The sequence below is a fragment of the Lepidochelys olivacea genome, assembly GCF_965140295.1.
Source record: "Lepidochelys olivacea isolate rLepOli2 genome assembly, chromosome: 16".
NCBI lineage: Eukaryota > Metazoa > Chordata > Testudines > Cheloniidae > Lepidochelys > Lepidochelys olivacea.
Genome location: NC_140426.1, coordinates 14,963,437 through 14,982,616, shown reverse-complemented (window position 1 = coordinate 14,982,616; position 19,180 = coordinate 14,963,437). Strand labels below are relative to the sequence as shown.

General features: G+C 45.7%; 1 protein-coding gene across 20 annotated transcripts in view; it reads left to right on the top strand.

Moving 5' to 3' along the window:
* DNM1 (dynamin 1) overlaps positions 1-14,386 on the top strand; it is a 103,980-nt gene extending 89,594 nt beyond the window's left edge. For 6 of the 20 annotated variants that reach the window (XM_084650225.1, XM_084650219.1, XM_084650227.1 and 3 more), the window contains 4 exons: positions 1,519-1,689; positions 1,949-2,190; positions 2,541-2,759; positions 12,337-14,386. In XM_084650225.1, the coding sequence (XP_084506351.1) occupies positions 1,519-1,689; positions 1,949-2,190; positions 2,541-2,759; positions 12,337-12,409 (705 nt within the window). In that variant the 3' untranslated portion in view covers positions 12,410-14,386. Of the gene's footprint in view, positions 1-1,518; positions 1,690-1,948; positions 2,191-2,540; positions 2,760-6,649; positions 6,687-8,964; positions 9,163-12,336 lie in introns of those variants that run through there. The other 14 variants (XM_084650224.1, XM_084650213.1, XM_084650221.1 and 11 more) reach the window with 11 other exon arrangements.
* Positions 14,387-19,180: the final 4,794 nt, after the last annotated feature.

Sequence of the window (19,180 nt, the reverse complement as noted above, 5' to 3'; positions counted from 1 at the left end):
TTATAATACATGGACTATTCACTGTATGGAATCTTGAGGGAAATGACTTGGCAAGGAGAATGAAGAACTTGCATTAATAAATCCCATTCCAAATATATCAATTTTTAAAACGTTTCCCACCCTGGAGATCCTGTCCCAATCAAGGGAGGCCTGATTGTTTCTTGTGCTGCCACATGTGAGTACTCCACCTATTGTAATTCAGGGACTGAGCCAATAGGGTCTAACGCCTCAAGGCAGAGACTTGGCATAGCACCCAGTCTGAGCAGGGTGTTCACTCACATTTTCATCAGGGGTCATTTCTTCCTCCCCGCAAGCCAGCTACTCTCTTCCTTTTCTCCTTCATATCAGCTGCAAATGGTGCCCTCACATAGCAACTGCAAGACTGAGCACACTTTTCTTGAAACTATCACTGTTCCTATAACCACCGTTAGCACCCAGAAACTGCAGTGATGAGCACGTTAGGTACCTGTATGGATAGATAGACACTAAGCGGTGCTAAAGAGCTGTATAAATTGCGTCCTCACTCCCCAGTCCTGCATATGAGGGCTATTTGAGAGTCAGCCTGAGCTGGCTAATAGAACAGAATCTAACACTTCTCCCAAAGGTTGCTACCCTAGTCACTGTGCATCAGTCCACTTAGGTATTCTGAGACATAATATGTAAGCATGAATGCATACAGATGTACACACACATATGCAATTATATTATGTTTGCAGTGCATTTTATATTCACCTACTCTTACATACACACTGGTGCATTTATGTTCACTCACCCTGCACAAACACTGGTATGTTGGTGTTCATTCCTCTCCACACACATTAATGCATTGGAGATCACTTTGTGCACACGTACTGATACATTTGTGCATACCGAGCCCTGCAGAAATGCGGGTGCATTTGAGTTCAGCAACACCTACACACAGACTGATGCATTTATGTTCATGCCCTTGCACACATACTGGGTACACTTTTCTTCACATGCATGGTAGCTGGTGTCAACAATTTAAAGAGGGCAGCATGCTACTTAAGACCAACTTGTGAGTAAACTTTATCTGCATTACTCCAATAACCAACTGTAGTGCACTGAAGTAGGACAAAATGATACTAACATGGAACTCACATTCATGGCCCTTCCTCTAAATTGAGCTGGGGAAGGATTACCTGGTTATACAAGCTGAGTACTGTATTGATAATTACAGATCAGAAGAAAAGTCAAGTTGTATCTTGTGGTTAAGGCACTGGGTTAGGATTCAAGAGAACTGGGCTCAATTCCCAGCTCCTCCAAAGACTTCTAGTGTGACCTTGGGCAAGGTTTTCCATGATGTGGATGGGAGGGGTTGCCCAAGTGCCCTTCCTACTGTTGGAGAATCTCCCTCTTAATTTCTGTCTCATGTTGCTGCATGAAGTTCCCCCATGTCTCCCTTGCTGTTTCACATTTGCTTTTGGCCCCTATGGTATATTAAATAATTGATTTGTCTCTTTCCAACTGCTGCTTCTCCCTTTTTCCCTCCCTCTGTAGGCAAATGATACAGAGGAAAATGGATCTGACAGTTTCATGCACTCCATGGACCCCCAACTGGAGAGACAAGTGGAAACAATCAGGAACCTGGTGGACTCCTACATGGGAATTGTCAACAAAACCATCCGAGATCTCATGCCTAAGACCATCATGCATCTCATGATAAACAATGTACATATCGCCCTGCTAAGCCCATTGGGGACTGTGGGAGAACTAGAAAGATAAGAGAAGAAAGAGAGAAAGACATGGAGAGAAGGAAAAAAGAGGAAAGGGAGAGAAATATGGGTGGACTAGCAGGATAGAAGGGGAGGAGAGAATGGGAGACAGAGTCTAAATGAGATGGGGAAAGAGAGGGGGGCTTTGCAGGAAAGATTATTCAGATGGACGCTTTGATGGCTGTGATTTCCTCTTTCTTCTGCTCTGGTTACAGACAAAGGATTTTATCCACTCGGAATTGCTGGCAAACCTGTACTCCTGTGGAGACCAAAACACCCTCATGGAAGAGTCAGCAGAGCAGGCCCAGCGGCGTGATGAGATGCTGCGCATGTACCATGCCCTGAAAGAGGCACTCAGCATCATCGGGGATATTAACACCACCACCATCAGCACCCCTATGCCCCCACCGGTGGACGACTCCTGGCTGCAGGTGCAGAACATACCATCTGGACGCAGGTACCAGAGGCTCAGGGGCAGTGCCCCACGGACCTGCCTGATGCCTCTTTAGGGGCTAGAATATGAAGGCTAATGGGTGCTGAAGATTCTGGGGTATTGGAAGTTAACATGAGGGTTGCTGAGGCCTTAAAAATTATATAGAAGCTTCTAGGGCCTTGTGTAGGTGAATTAGGCTGCCAGACCCTTGAAGGTTATATGGTGGTTGGAGGAGTCTTGAAGGCAAACAGAAGGACTGAAGGGATATGGAAGGTGACTGGGGGGCTGGAAGGGGGCTGAAGGCACTGCGGGGTTTGGAGGGCTACTGTATGTGCCTGTTGCTGCAGTTGAACTTCTCTTTGGTTGTTTGGTAGGTCTCCCACGTCCAGCCCTACACCACAGAGGAGAGCTCCCGCTGTTCCACCAGCCAGGCCTGGATCCCGAGGTCCAGCTCCTGGACCTCCTCCTGCTGGTGGACCCACCCTGGGTGGTGCTCCTCCTGTGCCCTCCAGGCCAGGTGCCTCCCCTGATCCTTTTGGGCCCCCACCTCAAGTTCCATCTCGGCCAAACCGTGCTCCTCCTGGTGTCCCCAGGTAAGTCCTGAGACACTCGTGCAGAGGGAGAGATCAGGGTTTCAGGTGGCAGCTTTGGTAATTCCTCCTTCCTCTCAGCTTACAGAGCAGTCATGGACCATTTGGGATGGGTGAAGCCTTTCTCTGTGTGTTTGAATCAATTCTGCAGTTGGGAATATTTGTTCCTTTATTTGTCTTACTAGTGCTGAAATTTCGTTTTATCGGGGGAGACAGTGAGGAGGCAGATGTCTGAAACAGGGGGACATCCTTTTCCCCGCAAAAAAAGTGCATTTAGGGCTTGGGAGTAACCTTGGGTCGGAGAACATTGCTCATGATAATCCCAAACAAAGCAGCAATGCTGGTACCTGTGCGCACAACTGGGAAACAAAAGTGCTGGGAGTGAGATGGGACAGGGGGTGGGCGGGAGAATGTGTTTCATGGCAATAAGAACCATGTTAGGGGAGCCCCAGTGTATGAGCTCTTTCTACTCCCCTGATACAGGAGGTTTCAAGGCGAGGAAGAGGGGGACTACAACCAAGATATGTGGATGCTTTTCATACCCAGCATGGCTGCTGCTTCTGGTACCAGTGGCCAGCTGAGTAGGAGTATAGTATGAGAACAAGTGGTTGGGAGGTGGGTTTCCCTTGTGAGCATGCTTATCACCCCCACAATTAACTCCAAGTGCCAAGCGCACTTTCCAAGCTAGAGAGCCCACAACTTCACATTCCCAAAAGGAAGCTCTGTAGGACTGGGTCCTCCCCCAGGTATAGTCACGCTGTGAATACTTCTGACACTCTGGAATGAGCCACGAGTGCATTGGTAAGGAAACTTTAGGAAGAAGATGGGCTGGAACCAAGGTCATTTCAGTGTTGGATCCTTGATCTCAGCTGAAGGAACGGAAAGAAACGGAATGGTAAAATGAATAATAACCAGGAACTTCCCATCTGTGGGTATAAGGAAGTCCCTCTCCTGTGATAAAGCCCCATTTCCAATGGGTGCTGATCGTGCATGTCAGAGGCTGCCTGGGCATCTTCTGTTGCAACACCTTGTTTCTGATGGGTGTTCATGGTGTATGTCAAAGCTTCCCAGCCCCCTCTCCTGTGATAACACCTTGTCTCTGATGGGTGGTGATGGTATATGTTAGTGGCTGCCTGGTCCTTCTCCTGTGATAATGCCTTGACTCTCTGGGTGCTGCTTGTTCAGAGAGAGAGTTCTTTGCAAGGTTCTGTATCCAGCCCAGGACAGGAACAGGAATGGATGAGTCCGAAGAGGATGCAGATCAGTTTTTATTGATTCTTTAGTGTGAAAATGGTGTTCCCTTCTCAATGTCTCTGCCCTGGCCCTTCCTCTGCCCCTTGATGCTGCTCCCACAGGGACCCGGCTACATGCGCCTTGCTGCCCCCTCCTAGGGGCTTGCAGTACCATTGGTCATGCCTGTGGATATCTGCATGCTTCACTTGTGTAGTTTTGGCTCTTGCTTCTTGTGCTGCTACCTCCCCACAGGACACTCCTTTTCTGTTCATTTTTTGGTGTGTTTCCTACATTTCTCTCTCTTTCTCCATCTCCCTTTCACACCTTGTGCTTCATTTCCTCACTCATGAAAAATATTCTATATACCCTGGCTATCCTGGTAGGATCCCCCAAACAGCCTGAAATGAGCTGAGCTCCTGCCTCTAAGGAGATTCTTTACCCTTCTGCACCAGCCGACTTTGCTACCCCTACCCCATTTGTAACAGGCTTTTATGGATGATTCCCGCTACGTGGAGCGGAGAGGTTCTGAACAAAACAACAACATTGGACTAGAGGAAGGAGACTTGAAATGTCTAACTAAACAGGTCACTCTCCCTTTCCCTTGGTGGGGGGAATGGTTCAGTGCTGACTCATTGCCATGGTTTGGATGGGAATGGGATGGTTCCAAAGCATGTAGTGAAGCAATGCTCACTCACGCTCTGACTCTCAATCTCTCTCCCCCACTACTCCATACTTCCAGCTGTTCATAGACTCCTCCCATGGCCTTATACGCTGTTTGCCATTCGGGTTTCTCGATTCACCAGGGAACTCAGTCGGCAACCTTTTTCCCTCTTCTGTATATAGAATAAGAAAGTTCCCCGCTGGCACCTGGGCTTGGGGTCTTTCTGCCATGGGTAAACGGGTACCATCTCCATTGTTGCTTTTCTTTTAATACCCATCTTTCCCTCACTGGATGGATTACACTGGATGCCATATGAGTATGAAGTGGAACTTGTTATCTTTACAGCATGAGTGGGCCTTGTGGGAGTTGGTACAGTGAGAAAATGGGATCTGACATATATGTTTGGGTGTATTTGTACATGTGTATATGTGCTTGCATGGATGTGTGTACATATGTCTTCTCTATGTATGTTTGTGTTCATCTCCATCTGGTTTGTATGAACATCTGGATTCAAGGTTGGTGATGTTGGAGTGTTCTCTGCCCCACAGACATATACAGATACTCACTCATACATATGCTGTCACACACAAATACCTCACAGACCATTTTCTTGAACAGGCAGTCTTCAAAGAAGCAGGATCCTTTCCCTTCGATTATATCCCTGGGCAGGTAGCTTCAGCAGCTGGTTCTTCAGTCTCCTGCATAGGTCCATGCTCACCAGCTACATGTACCCTTGGGAACTATTTTTCAGAGTACTGTACATTAGAAAAAACTCATAAGCCTCTGCCCATGCAGTGAAGGCCATGTGTTCTGAGCATCTATGATCTGTGCACAAAATTCTCATTTGTGGAAAATGGGTCTTGTCAAACAAACATGAATTCATTTTTTGTTGAGATAAGTTTGGTTGATAAAGATAACTTGCATAGATGTAATATACTTAGATATTTGTAAGACATTTGGCTTATGCAGCATGATATTTTGATTATAAAACTAGCACTGTACGATATCAATACAAAGCACATGCTAGATGGATTAAGAACTGGCTAATGGACAGATTTCAAAAAGTTGTTGTCAAGGAGAATGATTGTTAAATAGAGGTGCCTTTCTAGAAGATGTGCATTAGTCAAACAGAAGTTATTGGGATCAATACAGAGGTAACTGGATGAAATTCTATGGCCTGAGTTATATAGGAGGTCAGACTGGATGATCTAATGGTCTCTTCTGGCTTTAAAATCTATTAAGCTATGTCCTTGTTTCCGCCTCTCCTGGCTGGTACTCAAGACCCAGAACTGCACTTTAGCCCTTCCTGATTTCCACTTCTCATGGCCTTTGTTTCTTTTGATTAAATGTGTTAAACTAGTTAGTGTTGCAAGATCACTAGAAAGTCTGGCTCTCCAGGGAAATATGGCATGACATTCAGCCAGCCCAATCCTGAGACCTGTGCCTGTTGGCATGTTCGTTTAAGCACATGTGAGTGTACTTTAATGCACATGGACACTTGTGTCAGTATGTGAGCATGTGCCGACGTGCCTTGAGTCTGAGTGTGGATCCAGCTTTGTATGTGTAAGAGCCTATTTGTATGCCCATGTGAATATGCTAGTGAGTGTGTGAATGCAGCTCTGTGTGTGTGTGTACATCACAATGTACTTATGGGTTTGTATGCCTCTTTGTGTGCACATATGAGGGTCATATGCTCCTATATGGGTATGTGCACATCTGTATGTACATGTGTAGAAATGTGTGTATATCTATGCATGCACTCTTGTTTAGGTGTGTATGTTTAATTCTGTTGGCATGTATGCATCTGTATGGACAGGTGTGTCCGTAAGCGTGTGATGTGCATTTTCCTCTGTAGGTGTGGCTGTGAATGTGTAGGGTGTGCTCCTGTAAACAGACTGTCTGTTTAGTCTCTGTATGTGTGTTTCACCTTCCTGACTGTCTGTGTGGCCTCTGCTTTGAACTGTCTGAACTGCCATGTTGATTTCGTGTTGTCTTTCAGAATCACTATCAGTGACCCCTGAGGACTGGCAGCCACGGTATGTTCTGCACTCTCTCCCTGCGATGCATGAGTCAGTGTGTCTCCCCTCCTCCATTCCCATCACTCTGCTGCTCCCCTCTCCTACCTGATACTTTACTTGTACCAGATCCCCTTGTCCAAACAACCATTTCTCTGCCAGGGTCCCATGAAGGGAGGAGTCTTAACAGAACGCTGGACAATCGGACAGGAGCAGCTGCTTGGAGCTGCAGGAGGAGGGAAGGCTGGGAGAAGCCTCAGGAACTGTTAAAAAAAAAAAAAAAAAAAAAAAAAGGGAGAATTATCAGAGAAGAAAACCTCACCCTTGAGTGTATGGGTTCAGAGTGAGGGGAAAGAGAGAGAGGAGGGAGCATGGGAGGGATAGCTCAGTGGTTTGAGCATTGGCCTGCTAAATCCAGGGTTGTGAGTTCAATCCTTGAGGGGGCCACTTAGGGATCTGTGGCAAAAATTGGGGATTGGTCCTGCTTTGAGCAGGGGGTTGGACTAGATGACCTCCTGAGGTCCCTTCCAACCCTGATATTCTATGATTCTATGGGGTGGGAGCCATGTCTCTCAACCTGTTTAATCCTGCACTGACAGGGAGAGAGACTGAATGAACTCTAGGTCTTTTCCATTTCTCTATCTTCTCTAATGGCCTCTCCTGAGACCATGATGGGGAGCTGTGGATTGAGACTCTTGTTTTACATTCAGCATGTCTGCCCAAAGTGGTCCCTGCATTGCCATGTAGTGCCCATGGAAGGGAGGGCAAGGTTCTGGGGCATTACCATCAGTGACTTCTGTCCTCTCAAATATGCAGTAACCCTGCCCTTAAATGCTCCCCCATTCATCCCTGTTTCATCTGATCCCAGTTAGAGATAAACATCCTTTTTCCTCTTGATCCTCTAGCCTAGATGTTCTCCTGTTTTGCCATCCAAATTTCCCCTCTTTCTTCCCATTTTCCTTCCCATGCGGAAGGGGGTGTATGCCACAATCCATGTCCCACCTTCACCACTGTGCTCCAGGGCCTCTGTCTGTCTTTCTTTCTCTCTTTTGCTCTCTCCCTGCACTTTGCAGCAGCGTGTTTGCTGAACACCAGACTAGCAAGATGGCCCAGTAGCAGGTATATAGTGTACTGTGCTGGCCTTACACTCGGGCTGAACTTTTCATCTGAGTAAATACGGGGGAGGATGTACCTTGAAGAAGGATGTGGACCTGAATTGAATCTACCTGTCCTTCCTGAGATTCACTGGCCCTTACTGATAGGAGAGACGGAGAGAGGGTAGAGTGGAGCAGCTTTGGGACACTATGGGGTGAGATAGATATGTGTGGTGAGGCCCATTTTTCTCCTTATGTGCATTATTTTTCTACATGATTGGCCTGATTCTGAGAGGTGTTGAGCAACTGCAGCTCCTATTGAATTCATTGGGCCTGATCATGCAAGACACAGAGCACCTGCCTTGAGGTGCTGAGCACCTTCAGCTACCACTGAAGTCAAAGGGAATTGCAGGTGCTCACTGCCTTTCTGGGTCAAGCCCTCAGAGTTCACAATCAGCTCGTGTCTCATAGTGAATGGTGACTGTGTTACTGCTGCATGTAGCTGGGCAGAGGGCTGAAACACGCTGCAACACAGAGAACCAACACAGTGACTGTTCAGGGGTAAATGTTTTGCTTCAAGAGCTTCATCTCTTATCCTCAGCCCTCCTCACTGATGACTCAGCACAGGTGCCAGAGCAGCTAACAGCTTCCCCCAGTCACCGCCTGTTCCAGACATCTTTGGAAGCCCTAATAGAAATGTTCATCCTGGAGTTGGTCTCGGATAGGAGGGTTGAGTGTTGTCTGTGCTTTGTTCTGGGACTCGCTGTTACGAGGCTTTCTCTGCCCTTGGTCTGGTTTATAAAGAGCACCAAGGAAATCAGAGCTAATGTAGGATGGTGGTGTTGGGGGGTAACCCTCTTGATCCTGACTATAGATAGCAACTTTTTGCAGCTCAGGAGAATAAATCCAAGTGTTTCATCTCTCAGCCTGATTTTTGTGATGTCCTCTCATGTCCTAGAAATGATAAGGGTCTTGGCTTGAATAGGGTTTGAAAGGCAAAGTGCAAAGCAAACAAAATAATTGTTTGATTTATGCCCCCTCTTGCTCATTTTAGGGCTAAATTTGCTCCCATTATAGTCAGTGGAAATTTTGTCAGTGGATACCAAGGGAGCAGAATTTAGTGGTGTATAATGACATGCTCATGAAGGTCTCTGCTGTTCCTAACCCCCAGCCTCCAGCACCTGACTTCTCTCTTGTCCCTGAAGACATTGGCAATGGGCAGAGGCCCTTGTTGGGAGGCAGTTTTCAGCCTCTGAAGATGTCAGCATCCAGATCCTTTAAATGTCTCACCAAAGTTCTCTAGAAAAGAGGAGCGAAGTCAAGATCTGCAAAAAAGTAAAACAAAACAAGCAGAGAGCAAGAGCCCAACCTTCCATGAGGCCATCTTTGTATATCGTACACAATCAGCAAAGAAAACAAGCATATTTATATATTTATATAAGAAAACAAGCATATAATTCTGTGTACTCTATTAGGGTGGTATGGCCCATCTGTGCCAGAGTGTCTTGCATCATTTGCTCTCCAATTATTTCAGTCCCTCTTTTCTGCCCATTTCTGGTAAGAACAGTAAGAGAATCTAAGCGTATGAAATGCAAATTGACCTCTGAGCTTTTGAAAAAAATGCCTTTTAGCATACAGGTGGCACAGTGCAATAGCACCTAGCTAAGGATTTGCTCCGGATCCCATTCAAGTCAATGGGAGTCTTTCCATTGACTTCAGTGGCCTCTGAGTAAGGCCCTAGGTAAGCAACTATAGCAAATAACACACAGGTCTTCAGTGCATCAAGAAGGCCAGTACCCAGGGGTGAAAGTAAGTTGAGTGACTTACTGGTACGCTGGGGCCATCTCTGGCCCCTGAAGGGGCGGGGCCTAGGGTGGAAGGGGCGGGGCTGAGGGGGTCAGCGCCAACCCCAGCCCACCCTGTAAGGTAAGTGCCCCCCCGCTTTCGCTTTCTCTTTCTCCTCCTCCTCCCCCCCACCAGGGTAGCAGCAGCAGCCCAGGGCTCCGGGGGCTATTTAAAGGGCCCAGGGCTCCCCTGCTTCTACTGCCCCGGTCCTTTAAATAGCCCCCAGAGCCCTGGGGTAGCGGGGGCTCCGGCAGCTATTTAAAGGACTGGGGCAGCAGAGGCAGCTGGAGCCCCGGCCCTTTAAATAGCCCCTGGAGCCCCCGCTACCCCAGGGCTCTGGGGGCTATTTAAAGGGCCTGTGGCTCCCCTGCTTCTACCGCCCTTGTCCTTTAAATAGCACGTGGAGTAGCGGCGCTGGGGCTCCGGTGGCTATTTAAAGGGCTGGGGCGGTAGAAGCAGGGAAGCCCCGGGCCCTTTAACTAGCCACTGGAGCCCTGCAGCCGCTACCCCAGGGCTCCAGCAGCGGGGCTCTGGAGGCAATTTAAAGGGCCTGGGGCTCCAGCCAGGCTGCCCCAGTACGGTGCACCAGCTCTTGCCAGTATGCCGTACCGGGGCGTACCGGCTTACTTTCACCTCTGCCAGTACCCCATTCCATCACCTCCCCAAGGGATGGCCCTTCTGTGACTCAGTTTCCTCCTCTGTATAAAGGTATCAGTTTAACTGCCTTGCAGTGGTATTGAATTATTCTCAGGTTAACTCAGTCCCATCATTTATATTGCTTTACTTGAAGAGCAACTTGTGCATGACAGCCTGGGAAGTCGTGGCTTCTCTCGCATTATAGATGGATTTGCGGAGTCAAAGAAAAACCACAATGTTCAGCTGTTTCTTTAAAAAAGCTTCAAGTGGTACAGTAAGCCTGATCTACACCTAAAAATTAGATCAACCTACATTGCCCAGGGCAGTGAAAAATGTCAAGCCCTGAGAGATGGTTAGGTCAACCTAACCCCCACTGTAGACAAAGCTATGTTGACGGAAGAATTCTTCTTAGCTGCCACCTCTTAGTGGGGTGGATTATTTACATTGATAGAAAACCCCCTTCCATTGATGTAGGAAGCATCTACCTTATAGCAGCACAGCTGCAGTGCCTTAGGAATGCTGCTGCAGCCCCTGTAGTGTAGTCGTGGCCGAACATTGCCCCAGGCAGGAAACAAAGGGTCAAATTTAGCCCTGCTGTAGGTGGTTGTAATGCCCTTGGCTTCACTGGAGATGTGTCTCTTTACACCAGGGCTGAATTTGGCCTTGTGTCTGTTAATTAGGAATGAAAGTTTCTGGTTCTACTTACTGCTTGTTTAAACTGTAGAAATTCACACCTCTATAACTACATCAATGTAGCCGAATATACACTTACTGCAGTCTGCGCCTGTGCAAAATAGGGCTTGTAACAATTTAGAGCATCCAAAAAAACTCCGTACAGGGAGGGCCTTAGTTTCAGTAGCCAGTTTCTGTTTCTTAAACAGATCACAGGGAATCCAGATTCACATCAATGTAACACTATCAGGGTGCAAATTCAACAAAATTTCCTTGTGTGTGTTACCAATACAAACACTGACTATTAAAACATACAGAATATCATCATTCTCATTTATTTTCAACCATATCCCATTCGTTTGCTCTTTGCATTTCATTCATCTTGGACAATGAAACTAGTCTTGCTATGTGTGGATCAGTTTCATTTTCCAGATCTCATGCACTAAAAGGATGCTGTTGGGTTTGGGTTGCAGACATTGCAGGGGGCAGTGTTTTAAATGAAAATATACAAACAGTTTTCATTCAGAGAGAAAAGGCTATCCATTTCTAACCACATTTAGACTATGCACAATTTTCCTTCTTTCCTTGAAGCCTATATTTTCAAGCTGATGTTGTCTTCTTCATTTAGCCAGATGAGAGAAAGTGACTGTGGCCCCTACAGCAAGCCAGTCCTGTAATGCTGAAGTTTGTGCCCTTCTACGTAGACCAAATTGCTGCCCATTCAACTTATTAAAACACATGCAGCATAGAAATGCTGGAACAATATTAAGGAAATCAGGTCACAAATAGCAAGGGCCAAATACCCTTCATTAAAGTCAATGGGAGTCATGTTTGTTGGGTCTCATGACTATATGAATAAAAGGATCAAATTTAGTTTGGTAGCTAATCTCAAAGATGCTCTTAGCTGTTGATAACTGAATTCTACAGGCTGTCACCTGCCTTGGTGCAGGGGAAGGGTGCTTCTCCAAACCAGCCAGCAGCCTCTGTGACAGCGCCTCCCAGAGGGCACTGCCCACACTGTGTGATTGACGTTCACTTGCTTGGTATCGTAGCTTCACTGTTCTCGTGTCCATGCTTCTCGACTCTCATTCAGGTGCCAGTGCAGTCGTTGGCAATTAGCCTTTGTGCTTTGAGATTCCCAGCTGGAAGGCGATAATAGCTGTGCAGTTAATTCTTCCTCATTATTATTAGGGATCCACAGTGACCAGAGGAGCCAATGTTTAGCTGATTTTAAAATTGCAAGATTTCTCCATGGACTCCTGCTGATGCTGTGGGTAACCCTTTTCCCCAAACTGAGGTTCCCTTTCTTTGGTGCCTCCCACTGGCTCCAATGAGGTGGAGAAGCATGTGTGATTGTGACTGTGACTGCCATGCTAACCACGGTGTGTGTTCTCTTCTCGTTTTTGTTTTCTGCTTTTTCACAGCAGGAAGGGCCCTGCCTCACCTACTCGACCCACCATAATTCGACCAGCTGAACCGTCCCTCTTAGATTTATAACCCAAGGCCTGTAGACAGCTGGTGACGAGTGCCGTATCCGCGGCTTCCCCGCCCCACACCACCTTCCACAGGCACATTCACTCCTCTCATCCATCCCACCCCTTCACCTTCCACTGCCCTCTCCCGGTGTGTTGTAAAACGCAAGCTAGTGATTGAGCTCTTCTTCGTCTTCTCTTGTGCGTCCTGTATTGCTTTGTGAGCGTAGAGTAGTCCTCATTCAATGACATGGGACCTGGAAGGACACAGGCTCCTTGCAGTGATCAGTTGCGGGGGCATCTGTAAGCCCAAATGGCAGCTGCCCAGCCAAGTGCTCCACCTGGTTGGTCTAGCCTGAACAATGTGTCCTGCCTGCATTGGCTAGCTGTAGCGTCTCAGCACTTCGAACTAATCTGTAGCTCTGTAGCTATTTTCTTATGTTGTATTTAAGAAGACAAAGTGCAACTCAGAATAATAATAAGTGATGCTGTAAAATGTGTGACATTATTGGTAACAAAGGTGAAATGTCCAGTCTATGGGTTTGAATTACGGTGCAAAAATTCATATATTGTTGGGAACAGTGCAATCAACCTCACTTCAAAGCGAGGCAGGGAGATCAAGACGGGGAGGAACTTTATTAAAAGGTGTAATTCTTCTAGAACGAAGTCTGAGATAGCACATACACACACCTCAGAGTGCATGGAGCAGATGAATCTACCTGCCCTCAGCTCTCCATAGTAGCTGAGGAAATACTGCTGATGGAGAGCTGCTGGCCTTTGCTAGCAGCTGTGTCACATCACTGCCTGCAATTGACTTCCCCGAAACTGAGGGGAATAGATATGATACTCCCTCCTTTGCAAACGGACAAGCAAAAGTTTTCAGGGAGTTCACTAAGTAATGTTTTATTGCAAATATCTCTGCTTCAAATAAGCACATTTCTTGTTCAGTGTTGTTTTGGATAGCATGGTGATTATGGTAACCTTTTCTTCTTGCATGTGGATGGTACGTGTTTGAGGAAACTTGTAACCACTGCAGACCACGACTCATCTTCTTAACAATTTGGGTCTTTTTGTTTTAATGTTGTATGTGTAAAAAAGAAAGAAAGAAAAGTGTTAAAAAGTGTATTTATCTTGTGCATCTCAGATGATGAAGCCAAAAGGAGCATTCACCCTGCAGGCTTTGACCCAGCCCTGATTCAGATTTAAGTTCTCTTATTCCAGTATTGTTGGTTTTGATTTCTGTTGTGGATCCACTTTGCCTGAGGTTCTGATGCCAGTTCCTTTCTGTGTTTTAATTATTGTTTTAATGCTTTTTTCCCCCTCCCCCTTTCTCTTCCTTTTTCTTCTTTTTCTTTTGTCTTTCTTTAAATTCCAGCAGGCCAGGCAAGGCCAGTCCCTCCCGCCCAGAGAGTCCAAAACCACCATTTGAAATGTAGCCTTGCTCCCTCTGAGAATCTTTGCCTGCCTCTTAGCTGTTCTGTCCTGGAATGGTCTGACTCTCATCTCACACATGGCTTATTCTGTTGTAATTTGTGACATACACATATCAGATGTGACTCTAGTGAAACTGTTTTTTTCCTCCCAGTTACTTAAAGGAATTAAAACAAGTATATTGTAGTAATGAGAAACATATCCTATTATATAAATATCTATAAATATATATATATATATAAGATCAAAATATATATATGTCAGGTGTTTTAAGCCATTTGTGCTTCTATGTGGATTTTAGCAATTACTTACGTAGGAATATATATATTCCACGCCCACAAACCCAACAAATTAACTGAACCCTGACATTTTGAGCTGATTGTTAAATTCTCTGCTGTGTACAGTTGTGCTATTGTATTGGCCCAGACTTGTGGGTGAACCATCTCGGTGCTCGTAGTAGCTGTGATGCAGTTTGTGATCTACCCGTCACTCTTGTTTATTGGTTGAAATAAACTATCATTTCTGTATAATGAAGGACTCCACAAGTAGAATAAAACTCTCTCTCTCTTTCTCTCTGGGTGTGAACAGGCTTTATGTTTAATTATAATTTAACCTTTCATCCCAAAGAGCTTTACAGGCGACACACACACACACACACCCCCATCACTCAGAGGCTAGCACCTGCGGAGGAGGAGTGGCACCAAGCAACACAGAGTTAGACAGAAAGGAAATGTTGGTCAGGGACACTGAAGCAAATCCTCTTCACAAGAAAATAAAGCACCAGGCATTCATTTAATGCCCAGAAATGGAGAGGGTATGTTTTTAAGAACACCACACACTAAACTACCTGTTCTTAAAGTGGCCTATGCCTATTCCCACTTGTGAAATATAGTGGCCTGGCATTGAGCTGCAGAATTTTTCTAGTGAGCAGCATCTGTTGGGGCCAGTTGTCTCTTCCTCCCATGGAGGATTCTGAGGGCATAAAAGAGGGTGTCCCCCAACTGCCTTTCAGTTCCTTTTTAACCACTGAAGGTGCAGTGTTCTTGATGCTTTTCTCATTTTTTTTCCTTTTGATGCTGCCCTTTGGGGACGTTTTTTACAAGGTTAGATTAGCAGATTGGACTGTTCCTTCAGTTTGAAAGAATAAAGAATAAATAGGACCATCAGGCACAGATATCCTGGATGACTTGCAGGAGCCTAACACACCCCTATTGCTGCAGGAGGCTTCTTAGGCCCAGTCAGCTATGTCTGGCACTGTGTAAGGCCAGCATGGACTGCAGACATCAATTAGCCCTTAAGTGGTAATGCGCCCCTCTTAAGTGACATCCATCTCCCTGGCTTTGTCTGGGTAAGCCCAGTATTGAGTCCTGGTGGCTGGTGCGAGCCAGCATCTGATGCCAGGCAGTGCTGAGGTCCCCAGACTCCTCTGTGTCAATCTAATTTGGTACCAAGATTCTGGCACTGTCAACGTGGTCCCTGTGTCTCTTTGGGTCAGCACTGAGGTCCCAGCACTGATGATGTAGTGCCAAGGTTCCAGGATCTCTTCAGGCTGACCTCTTTGGTACTGAATGCTTTATGTCACATCATTATGTCACAGATGTGGCGCTGACGTCTCCAGATCCTTCAGGATCGACAGATTCAGCATCAAGGTCCTGGTCTGCTTGATATTGTGTCAAAATCCCCGGATCCCTCCACGTCAGGCTCTTCCCCACTAAGGTTTCTGGGTCCTCAGAGTCAGCCTGTTCAGCACTTTGGCCCTGGCCCCATCAATGCCCAGCTGAGGCCCTCAGGTTAGCTGAATTTTGTGTGGACATTCTGAGACCATCAAGTGGATGCCAAGGTTCCCAAGTCCCTGTAGGTCAGTGCTCAACTTGCGGACCCGGAAGCACACAGCTGTGGCCCATGTGACATCTGCAGGGCCGTACAGGTAGTATATATATTGTGTGGCTGCAGCCCACATAACACAGAGAGCTGTATATGTGGCCCACAATGCTAAATAGGTTGAGAATCACTGCTGTAGGTTAATCTGATTCAGCACTGACATCCCGGCACCAATGTAATCCTTACAGATTAACCTAATTTATGCTAGACATAAAGCATCACAATATGTGATTCACCTGAATCTGTGACAAATCAGAGAACCTTGGTGACAGTGATGGAGAGTATAATGCTCCTTTAACAAATCGTACTTCAGAGACTGTGAACCACTGGACCCAGTTGTCCTGAGCAAATATGAGGATTCATGTAGTGTTAATATTGGGCACCAAACCCCTTTAAGTGGTTTATCCATATTAATGATGCTGGATCTTGTCACCACACTATGCTGGCTCAGATGGGTCCAGTGAGCTTATTGCAACATGAGCTGGATCAGGAACCACTTCAATTAGGGTCAGCTCTAGTGCTATTTATACCATGCACTGAGCCATTTGAAGCAAGTGGCTTGTCAGGGTCACCTGGGCAGAATCCTCTGCCCCAACCACACTGAAAGAGCCAAGTACCAAACACTACTTATATAGCCATTGAACAGCTAATGGTGCTGAAATCTTAGCAACAGACTGACCCAGACTGTCATGGGAACATTAATACCATATACAATGGGCACTGGACCTTTTCAGCAAGTGGTTCATCAGGGTCAATGATGGTGGATTATAGGGACTGGACTCAATCAACCTGGATGGATCTGGTGATGTCCACAATGTTGGAATCTCAGTACTGAACTAGGTTAATCTGTAAGGATTACATTGGTGCCAGGCCAACGATGCCAGTCTGTTGAATGGTATCAAAGATGGTAATAAGTGTTCTTTTGTGGAAAAGAGAATAAATTAGTTGAAATGGGCTGGAGCTGTCGGTACTGCTGCTGTTGAAGTCTGATTCCATTTCATGTGAGGTGGTTGTAATTCAGCCTGAGCCAATAGAGGGGATGATGGTATCTGGGTCCCTTTCTCTGGCCCAGTCAGGTCAGGACATCTCCTAGGATTAGGACAAAGAAAGTCCAGGATCTCAGGAGATGGTGGGGGTGGCAGCCCTGATGATGAAAACTTGCTTCAGTAGCCTGCATCTGTTCATACATATTTCCCCCCCAAAGTCTCTTTCTTTAAGGACTCACAAAGGGAGTGGTGGATGGAATAGCCCATCCCCTCATTATTTTGTCCACCAATTAGGCCTAATATCCACACACCCTTTGTGGTTTATTAATTTCCAGTTCCACATCTTCTGTTTTTACCAAGCATGATTTCAGCTTTTTCAGTCCTTGAATTATATCAGCATGACATTTTGGTGTGGACTAATTTAGTCTGTCTGGTTTTCTTGCGCCTGTTTATAAAATTTATTATGGAAAACAACTTGACCTATTTTTCATGGTTAATTTCCAAGTAGAAAAATGTTATATAGACCAATTGTCACAACCCACTACTTACTGCCATGCCACTTATTAATGCTGAAAATAGCTGAGACTTTTAATTAAAGGTACATGCTCCAATTTAAAAAAACATCAAAGGCTATGATTGTCTTAAGACACGTAGGGTACAAACACTGGCATTAGTGCTGCGCTTCTACAGTCATGCTATAAAGAGCTTTCATAGGGTCTGCTCCCCTATCATCTGCCAGTACTGGCTTACCGGATGTGCAGGCTTGTTCTTTCTACGTAAAACCAATTGCACATCAACATCCCCTGAGTTATCAGAGAACAACAATATCTCAATCAATAAATGCATTTAGCCACTCTTGGAATCACACTGCCTTAGCTCTGAAGGTCTCAGTTGTAAACAGATTGGGCCCTCTGGTGCCACTCCCATGATGTGTTTGTTCTAGAACCTATTCAATTGTGGTACCAGCAAGACCTTGAATTAACATAGTTAGTTGGGCATTGCAGGCGATCTGCTTCAGGTACAAATGCTTCAGAAGCGTTCTCGTTGTTTTAAACTTAGCCAAATAGTTACTCAGTGACAATGACCAAAGAGAAAACAATCTCTAAATCTAGGATTCCCAATCGAAATTAAGAACACTAATTCCTCTGAATTGTCAATGTGTAGTGCCATTCCCCAGTCACAGCACATGCAAATTACTACCTGTAAATGTGACATTGGCAGCACCTTTTTTCATGGGAGCTTTTATTAGTCCAACTAGCTACAAATATTCATGAGATGCTATCCTGGCTTCATCTATATCAGACATCAGAACGTATGTGCTTATAGTCAGACGTTGGTCCATAGACAAGTTCCTTAACAGTGATACCTTTACTTAGCCCATGTCTGTGGTCTCCATAAGACTGATTACAAAGGATCCACACTTTATTGATGTTACTTGCTCCTGAACCACTTACATCTGAGATCATTCAAGATGCAGAAGGTGAAAATAACCCCCAATTTCACCTTCCTGACCATCTACAGTAATAGTTCTAAGTGATGGACTGGGACATTCACCTTGTTAAGGATGATGCTTGGTTAGGATTCTGGAGTTGAAAGTTATTTATCTTGTCTACAAGACTCTCTCCTTTGAGAGACTCATCTGCCAAAAGCACAGATGTCTAACTTAGGTTTTGGTCTGGCATTACGTATTGTGTAAATGAAGTATGAGCAGATGAGGCCTCTAATATTACCAAGGAGAACTCCCACCATTGCCAGCTGAGTTAGCAAGGTCACTTCAGAGTCAAACACACCCACCCAACTCCCTTTTTCTTAGACGGAAATCCAGAATTCCTCTGTGTGTGTTCTCTCAGATTCCATTGGTTCAGATCTGTTTGCAGGTCAGTTGAGAGACAGTCAAAATGTTGTAACAGCCATAGGTTGGGTCTCGGCAGTTTGGTTCAAACATCCTACATCTGATGTTAGCACCACTTTCCAGATTATGGGATCTTTGTCTTCAGCTTGGGGTAGGATTCTCCACTTGATCCTGACTTTGAGATTGCTGATATGCTTGATTTACAATGTTTTTTGGAAGTCTAGTGGTTTCTCGCTGAAAAGCAGGTTTTGACAAAACAGCCCCCTCTTCCTTCTACCATTGCCATCTATCTATTAGACTTCAAAGTCTCTGTTCCTATCTGAAGTAGTAAAGGTTGATACAAATCGTAGCAAAACAGGGTCCTATACTATGAGCTTACAGGATCTGCAGCAATTACAACCCTACATACATATCAACAGTAGACTCACTAGTTCCAAATAGGAGGTACTTTAAAAACACTGAGTTATTTTGACTGCTGAGAGCCAAAGGGCTCAATCCTGCAAGGTTAGCACTTTCCGAGTAGTATGGTACCCACAGCCCCCACTGAAATCAACTGAAGCCCAGAGCATCCTACACTTCTCAGGAGGTTCTTAACAGTTTGCAGGACTGAGCCCATAATGAATTCTAGTAACTAGACTAGAGTTGT